Below are 9,093 nucleotides of genomic sequence, written 5' to 3'. Positions count from 1 at the left end.
TAAACAACAGAGTACGGCTGGCTAATAAGTCCTCTGTTTTTGGGTTATACTCAGGTAAAACAATTTGGCTAATCTATACTTCCATATTTCCAAGTCCTATTCTTGAAGATCAAGGGGCATAACATTTATTGGAATGAATGGAATTCTGATAGACTTTGGTTTTTAATGTAAATATATAATTTGATCATATTATATGTAGTAGTAAGGAACGACGAAGCAAGTCCTTGAATATCCTTTCAACGCCTCCTACATCAATGAGAAGAAATGAATTGTACAGACCTCATACAACATTTATATGGTAGCTCCTCTGGCCTCCACTCTGCTGCCCCTACAATTTAGGCAGTGCCATCAAAACCGTGTCATACAAACCGTGTCATACAAAACAGTGTCATACAAACTGTGTCATACAAAACCGTGCCATACAAAACAGTGTCATACAAAACAGTGTCATACAAACTGTGTCATACAAAACCGTGTCATACAAAACAGTGCCATCCAAACCGTGCCATACAAAACAGTGTCATACAAAACAGTGTCATACAAACAGTGTCATACAAAACAGTGTCATACAAAACAGTGCCATCCAAACCGTGCCATACAAAACAGTGTCATACAAAACAGTGTCATACAAACTGTGTCATACAAAACCGTGTCATACAAAACAGTGTCATACAAAACCGTGTCATACAAAACAGTGCCATCCAAACCGTGTCATACAAAACAGTGTCATACAAAACAGTGCCATACAAACCGTGTCATACAAAACAGTGCCATACAAAACAGCACCATACAAAATAGCGTCATACAAAACAGTGCCATACAAAACAGCACCATACAAAATAACGTCATACAAAACAGTGCCATACAAAACAGTGTCATACAAAACAGTGTCATACAAAACAATGCCACACAAAACAGTGGCATACAAAACAATGCCACACAAAACAGTGCCATACAAAACAGTGCCATACAAAACAGTGCCACACAAAACAGTGCCATACAAAACAGTGCCATACAAAACAGTGCCATCCAAACCGTGTCATACAAAACAGTGTCATACAAAACAGCACCATACAAAACAGTGCCATCCAAACCGTGTCATACAAAACAGTGTCATACAAAACAGCACCATACAAAATAGCGTCATAAAAAACAGTGTCATACAAAACAGCACCATACAAAACAGTGCCATCCAAACCGTGTCATACAAAACAGTGTCATACAAAACAGCACCATACAAAATAGCGTCATACAAAACAGTGTCATACAAAACAGTGCCATCCAAACCGTGTCATACAAAACAGTGCCATACAAAACAGCACCATACAAAATAGCGTCATACAAAACAGTGCCATACAAAACAGTGTCATACAAAACAGTGTCATACAAAACAGTGTCATACAAAACAGTGCCATACAAAACAGCGCCATACAAAACAGCGTCATACAAAACAGTGTCATACAAAACAATGACATACAAAACATTTAAGTGCAACGCATGCTTCCCTTTGTGCTGGGGTGTAACCTGACTCTCAGGTCATGATGAGGAGATGAAGGAAACACCCAGTTGTTTGGTTCCTCTGTGTGTAGGGTCAGAGGAAGATGATGATGAGGTATCTCTTGCTTTAACAGGGTCTATAGGGGAGTGTCTCAGGGGTTTCAACAACAGGAGATTGGTGGCAACTTAATTGGGGAGGACGAGCTTGTGGTAATGGCTGGAGCGCAAAAAATGGAATGGTATCAAATGCATGGTTTCTGGTTCCAGACATTATTATTAGCAGTCCTCCCCTCAGCAGCCTCCCGTGGCTTTAACACAGCCCCAATTATGAGACGGAGGCCTCCGTTTGAAGCTTTAACAAACACAGCTACCATGTCATCCAGGGACAGCCAGGCTTTCTCTGTGAAGAAGAGAGTTGGACGTTGAATAAACATTAGGCATGGATTGTCATTTTAAGCTAGTGCGTTTAGCCTACCGGTATTACTTAGGTGGGCAAAGAATCTAGAGCGCACAAGGACAGCATATAAAACTGAGAAGGTAAGGAAATATTGGGGTTTTGTACATGTGAAACTGACACACCCAAGCCTGAAGTATAGAGAGTCTGAATCCAGAACCTTTTGTTTAGAGCTATTGATTAAGCAGAGGACACTGGGTATTGTGTGTTTCATCTGAGCATAATGCAGAATCAGGAAGCCCAACGGCCAATTTACAACCTTGGTTAGATAGATAAACATATTTCAGTCACATCTACTAGTCTAGTACCGTGGGAAGGCTTTCTCTTGACTGTAGTTATGATTCTCAACAATATACCACTGGCTGTAAGAATATGGAGCGGACAGCTGTTCCACTGAGCTGGAGGATCTTCTCAGCTCTTGGATGCACTCAAGTCTAGCATCTTAGTGGGAACTTTAGAGAACCCGACAATAGACTAAAGTATGCATATATCAGGTGCAAATATGGAAATTAAACTAGCCCAAAGCTAGTACTTTTCAGACAACGTTTCGATCCGAACCGGATCTTTGTCAGCTCTGTCCAGTTTCCCAAATTCTTAAATTCCATCCCTGACCAGGTGCAACACAAATATGTGCACCAACTATCAGGTGCTGTGGCAACACTTCTGGAAGTGTTGAAAAGGGGTCCCAGGATGGTGCCCTTGGCTCTGTGGGAGATTGGTTTGGTAGAAGGCCTATGCTCTACCAAAGGAGGTGGATGGTGTTGTGATTGTTATCTCCCCAACTGGGGGAAAATGGCTTCTTCTGCACTTTTAGGAGATTCTCATATCTGCAGCTATAACTTGGGGCAGGAGAGTTGTTTCAGGACTTCAGATATTTTCTCCCATCTTTAAAAGGCCCAAAGAATCATCAGGGATGTCAGCAACATTTAGCTAGGAATAAAATTGCAATGGTATCACAATTATGTTGCAATTTTCGAATTCAAACATTATTTCTGTCGCAGGAGATATGACAGCTCGAGCAGCAGCAATCATTTCTGCGTACTTCTTTACTGCATAATGTGGAAACTGGAGAGCGAAGGATTTCTCTGTTGACACACAAAGACTGACCAATCGGTAGATGTATTCCTAAGTAGCAAGCACAGACTGTCCAATGACGGACGTGCTGGGTGGGTTCTCTCCACTCACCTTCTCTGGGCAGCTCTCTGGTACAGAACCGCGGAGGAGGGCGCGTTACAGAAGGACATTCAGGTTTCATTGATGCACGCTACGCCAGAGACATTTACAAAAAAGAACGAGAGGGAACTTTCGACGCACCACTAGTCTGTCTTCACGCTCTATCTCCAGATTAAGAAGGGTTCAATCGCTGTCCATCTGAAGAGCCATGTCACTTGTTGAAGAATACGAGGAAGGGGAGTATGGGAGAGCGCCGAAGCGACTGAAGACGGCAGAGGTGGAGGAGGGCGAGGAACTGGAGGAGGGAGAGGACTCAGACTCGGAGTCTGCAGGGCTGCTCGGAGATGTAGAGAATGTAGGAGCCGAGAAAAAAGCCCTGTGGACCACAACGAAATACGGACCTGTAAGACGGGTAGGGAAGCGCGGCCATCGAATATATATCTGAATCTGATCTGTTACAATGTTTCGTAACATTACTAGGATTGTTTGGCAATGGTGACACAGTGGTGACAGTGTTGCTACTGAAATATTAGCCTAGCCTATATATAGGCTATTCATTCATTGTGTTCGTCAGCGTTTGATAACCTGTCTGCCCTTTGCAGTCAAGATGTCTATTGACAGGCTGTTTCACATGTAGGGTACCCTCACCAGGTAAACATCGTACAATGTATGGGCAGCCTATAGTTATTTTCTACTCTGACAAGGTGTAAATCGTGTTCAGACTAGATGCCCACGTGTTGAAGTTAAACGGGATTGTAATATGATCCAAATTACATGGATTATAACTGATTTATTGGACAATTGATGCATAACATCAAACTGCAGAAAAAGCAAGTGCTTTACAGAGGAGTTGAAACATACTGAACCCTCATTGACTACTGTAGTTTTAGGCCTACTATGATAGTGACATGTCACGAATATTGAATGACATTTGTGAAGTTAGTGATGTCACTTGGCCTAATATCACTGTTATTAGCAATTCATTTAGGAAATGTCCTCTACCCACTGCTTTTTGTAAAAGTACATATTGACATGATGACGTGATTTGCCATGCTTACATAGTCAGTAGACTGTGCTACACTGTCAGAGTATAGTCTAGTCTTTGGGGTTGCTTACTTTGGATAGGCTACAGATGCGAATGGGAACATCTTCACTTCTGTTGTCTAATGTCTGGAATTAAGTTATGTGAAGACCTGCTCATGCCCTGCAACAGACTTGACCATGACATGACTAGTTTAGTATAATTAAAAGTAAACAGTCTACAAACGTATAATAAGTCTACAGAAACACGTTTAACCCTGCAGAAGAGAAGTGGACCCCGGTGTGTAAAAGAGGGAACTGAGTCTTTGGATTGTAAACCAGTCTACTGAGTTGTCCAGTGAAACTGAGAATCCTGATGTTTTAGATCTGATTTATCTCACTTCAACCTCCGCGGGGTGCAGAATACAGCCCAGCATGCCTTGCTTTGAGATCAACAACAAACAGCAATGTGGGAAGCGAAACCAGCTCCCTGCTCTGTGTCCGTATCTCTGCTACATTTTCTCCGCAGATTATAATAAACCGGTCCTGGCCTGGGGAGGCATTGAACGCATTATCTAGATTAGCTATGCAGTGTTTTGGTCTTTGCTACCTCAGGCAGTGCAGATCTTTAGTCCGTTGATCGGCTTTTCCCCTTATCACCATGGAAAAGCTACGAGTCTGCCACCGGCAAGACAGATTCAGCTGCCTGATGTCACAACCTGCGGTGGAGCACGCACCTTATCTGCGCTCTCTCCCAAATAATGTTTCTACATCAAATGGACGAGCAACAACAACATCCACAGTGGTCCACACATCCACCTGTAGCTAAGAACGTGAACAATGAACACCTGACAATAGGCTAATGTGATTCCACATTTCAATTAGATGCTGTTTGACAAATATGCTTCATAGGTAATGTTTTTATTTTTAGGCATATCAGATTCATCCCAATTCAACCTGGACTCAGAACATTTTGTATTATTCTATACGGAAATCTGAGACACTCCATTTAGTATAATATGTTATGTTTCGTATGGTATGTATTCATTTGTGGATGTCCATCATCCATTTTGTATGATATGTTACGAATTTGCAAAGTGTATGATCAAATCAAATCAAATGTATTTGTCACATACACATGGTTAGCAGATGTTAAAGCGAGTGTAGCGAAACGCTTGTGCTTCTAGTTCCGACAATGCAGTAATAACCAACGAGTAATCTAACCTAACAATTCCAAAACTACTACCTTATACACACAAGTGTAAAGGGATAAAGAATATGTACATAAAGATATGAATGGGTGATGGTACAGAACAGCATAGGCAAGATGCAGTAGATGGTATCGAGTACAGTATATACATATGAGATGAGTAATGTAGGGTATGTAAACATTATATTAAGTAGCATTGTTTTAAGTGGCTAGTGATATATTTTACATCAATTTCCATCAATTTCCATTATTAAAGTGGCTGTAGTTGAGTCAGTGTGTTGGCAGCAGCCACTCAATGTTAGTGGTGGCTGTTTAACAGTCTGATGGCCTTGAGATAGAAGCTGTTTTTCAGTCTCTCGGTCCCTGCTTTCATGCACCTGTACTGACCTCGCCTTCTGGATGATAGCGGGGTGAACAGGCAGTGGCTCGGGTGGTTGTTGTCCTTGATGATCTTTATGGCCTTCCTGTGACATCGGGTGGTGTAGGTGTCCTGGAGGGCAGGTAGTTTGCCCCCGGTGATGCGTTGTGCAGACCTCACTACCCTCTGGAGAGCCTTACGGTTGTGGGCGGAGCAGTTGCCGTACCAGGCGGTGATACAGCCCGACAGGATGCTCTCAATTGTGCATCTGTAGAAGTTTGTGAGTGCTTTTGGTGACAAGCCAAATTTCTTCAGCCTCCTGAAGTTGAAGAGGCGCTGCTGCGCCTTCTTCACAACGCTGTCTGTGTGGGTGGACCAATTCAGTTTGTCCGTGATGTGTACGCCGAGGAACTTAAAACTTACTACCCTCTCCACTACTGTCCCGTCGATGTGGATAGGGGGGTGCTCCCTCTGCTGTTTCCTGAAGTCCACAATCATCTCCTTTGTTTTGTTGACGTTGAGTGTGAGGTTATTTTCCTGACACCACACTCCGAGGGCCCTCACCTCCTCCCTGTAGGCCGTCTCGTCGTTGTTGGTAAATAAGCCTACCACTGTAGTGTTGTCTGCAAACTTGATGATTGAGTTGGAGGCGTGCATGGCCACACAGTCGTGGGTGAACAGGGAGTACAGGAGAGGGCTCAGAATGCACCCTTGTGGGGCCCCAGTGTTGAGGATCAGCGGGGTGGAGATGTTGTTACCTACCCTCACCACCTGGGGGCGGCCCGTCAGGAAGTCCAGTACCCAGTTGCACAGGGTGGGGTCGAGACCCAGGGGCTTGAGCTTGATGACGAGTTTGGAGGGTACTATAGTGTTAAATGCTGAGCTGTAGTCGATGAACAGCATTCTCACATAGGTATTCCTCTTGTCCAGATGGGTTAGGGCAGTGTGCAGTGTGGTTGCGATTGCGTCGTCTGTGGACCTATTTGGGCGGTAAGCAAATTGGAGTGGGTCTAGGGTGTCAGGTAGGGTGGTGATATGGTCCTTGACTAGTCTATCAAAGCACTTCATGATGACGGAAGTGAGTGCTACAGAGCGGTAGTCATTTAGCTCAGTTACCTTAGCTTTCTTGGGAACAGGGACAAAGGTGGCCCTCTTGAAGCATGTGGGAACAGCAGACTGGGATAAGGATTGATTGAGTATGTCCGTAAACACACCAGCCACCTGGTCTGCGCATGCTCTGAGGACGCGGCTGGGGATGCCGTCTGGTCCTGCAGCCTGCAGCCTTTATACACGTTTAAATGTTTTACTCACATCGGCTGCAGTGAAGGAGAGTCCGCAGGTTTTGGTTGCGGGCCGTGTCAGTGGCACTGTATTGTCCTCAAAGCGGGCAAAAAAGTTATTTAGTCTGTCTCGGAGCAAGAGATCCTGGTCCGCGTCGGGGCTGGTTTTCTTTTTGTAATCTGTGATTGACTGTAGACCCTGCCACATACCTCTTGTGTCTGAGCCGTTGAATTGCGACTCTACTTTGACTCTATACTGGCGCTTAGCCACAATTTGTGGCGTTAGCTAGGCTAGGGGTTAGAGTTAAGGGTAGGAGTTAGGTTATTAAAGGGTTATGGTTATGGTTAGGAGAAGGGTTAGCTAAAAAGTTAGGTTTAGGGTTGGCTTACATGCTAAATAGTTGCAAAATAGCTAAAAAAGTAGTAAGTAGTTGCAAAGTTGCTAATTAGCTAAAATTCTAAAGTTGTCCTTGATGAAATTCGAACACGCAACCTCTGGGTTGCTAGACATTCGCGTTATTGGTTGTCCGGGATGAGATTCGAACGAGTAACCTTTGGGTTGCTAGATGTTGTCATTAAACGTAACATATCATACTAATTTGACCTAGGAGGATTTACATTTACTATTTTACGTCTAGTCTATGAGACCAGGCTGCCCAATTAGGTAGCATATAGGCCTACCTGATATCTGAGTGCTGGATGCTGATGCTGAGTTTGTGCATGGTTAACACCTGGAATTCGACATGATGACAATTTATTTTTCTCCGTCCTGCCATGCGCTTTAATGGGATTGGTCCCACCATAAACAGTTATGTGGATATCTAAGAAATTGCATATTGATTTAAATGTTCTAATCTGGTATGCAGGCAGTGGATAGTGCTGGGACCTCTCCTCATTGCTGATGTGTTTGGTTGTGTGTGTGAGTGTGTTTGTATGTGCGTGTGCCTGCATGCGTGCGCATGTGTTTGTGAGAGCGACCTTGCAGGCAGCATGGACTGCAGACAGACCAGGTTTGTGTGTGTGTGTGGACTGGGTGCTGCTGTGTGATGCAGGGTGACAGGATAAAATGGACTGAGGCTGGGGGTGACCTCCTGAGAGGGCAGAGTGTCTTCTGAATCATCACTACTGGTAATATGACAGCTGGGACTGCTACTGAAAACCAGCCATGGGCTGGAGAGAGAGAGATAAAGACATAGAGGGAGAGAGACAGAGAGTGATAAAGAGGTAGAGAGAGACAGCGAGAGATAAAGAAAGAGAGAGAGAGGTTTTAGAGAGAGGGGGCTATAAAACATTTTTGTATACAGTAAGTCAATGGTTTCCCCATCGGCATAGTGACAGAGACAGACAAGTCCATGACGAAATGTCACACCTAAACGATTAGAAAAATACGTTTAAAAATGGTGTTTGAGCCTGTGGCATAGAATGTATTTATATATTAAACCGTCTTTGAAGACGATGGAAAAGAGAGACTCCTGACGAAGGGAGAGATTAAGCTACAAACAAACAGAAATTGAGACTAGGGATGGGAGGTTTAAAATAATTTCACTATTCAAATACTATCATGAATTTTTGTCGGATATCCGGTTATTCGAAATGCATATGTTTTTTTTTTAACTTAAGTTTTAACATGAGCACTGCTGCACGAGGGATAGAGGCTGCCGCTCTATTGCTGCAGCTGCGGAGGGGCCAGCGTGTGATCGTATGGGAGCGAACAGAAGGAGGGGGAGAGAGAGATGCAGCCAAGGCAACTCGGCTACAGCCAAGACGAGCTAACTTGTAGCAACCACAATGTTATTTATCATCCCATATAACAGTGCCTGTGTTGTCTGGAGAAGCCTAGAGAAGCTAGCTAGCCAGCTATAGCTAGCTAGGCTAATTGAGGCCCATATGCTGCGCTTTCTCTCCAACCCCATTCAGATAAAACAACAGCCTACTGTTGGTTGATCATTGTATCCTACTCCTTCTAATTTCGCTAACCTTTAATTCACAAATTGTATTTATTCTTGCATTGCATTACTGACGCCACTCCACTTGCTACACATTGAGCCTCTTTGGCGCATCGATTGGCCAACATAAACAACAAGCTACATACGTGAAGGCT

General features: G+C 43.8%; 1 protein-coding gene across 1 annotated transcript in view; it reads left to right on the top strand.

The window, feature by feature from the left end:
• The first annotated feature begins 3,209 nt into the window (after positions 1-3,209).
• Positions 3,210-9,093, top strand: part of LOC139412882 (heterogeneous nuclear ribonucleoprotein L-like) — a 61,887-nt gene continuing 56,003 nt past the window's right edge. Inside the window, exon 1 of the mRNA XM_071159690.1 lies at positions 3,210-3,536. Within this exon, the coding sequence (XP_071015791.1) occupies positions 3,333-3,536 (204 nt within the window). The 5' untranslated portion in view covers positions 3,210-3,332. The remainder of the gene's footprint in view (positions 3,537-9,093) is intronic.

This window comes from Oncorhynchus clarkii, chromosome 1 (genome assembly GCF_045791955.1).
Source record: "Oncorhynchus clarkii lewisi isolate Uvic-CL-2024 chromosome 1, UVic_Ocla_1.0, whole genome shotgun sequence".
In the NCBI taxonomy this organism is placed as follows: Eukaryota; Metazoa; Chordata; class Actinopteri; order Salmoniformes; family Salmonidae; genus Oncorhynchus; species Oncorhynchus clarkii.
Note: the sequence above shows the minus strand (reverse complement) of the source record. Positions and strands in the feature narration are given on the sequence as shown.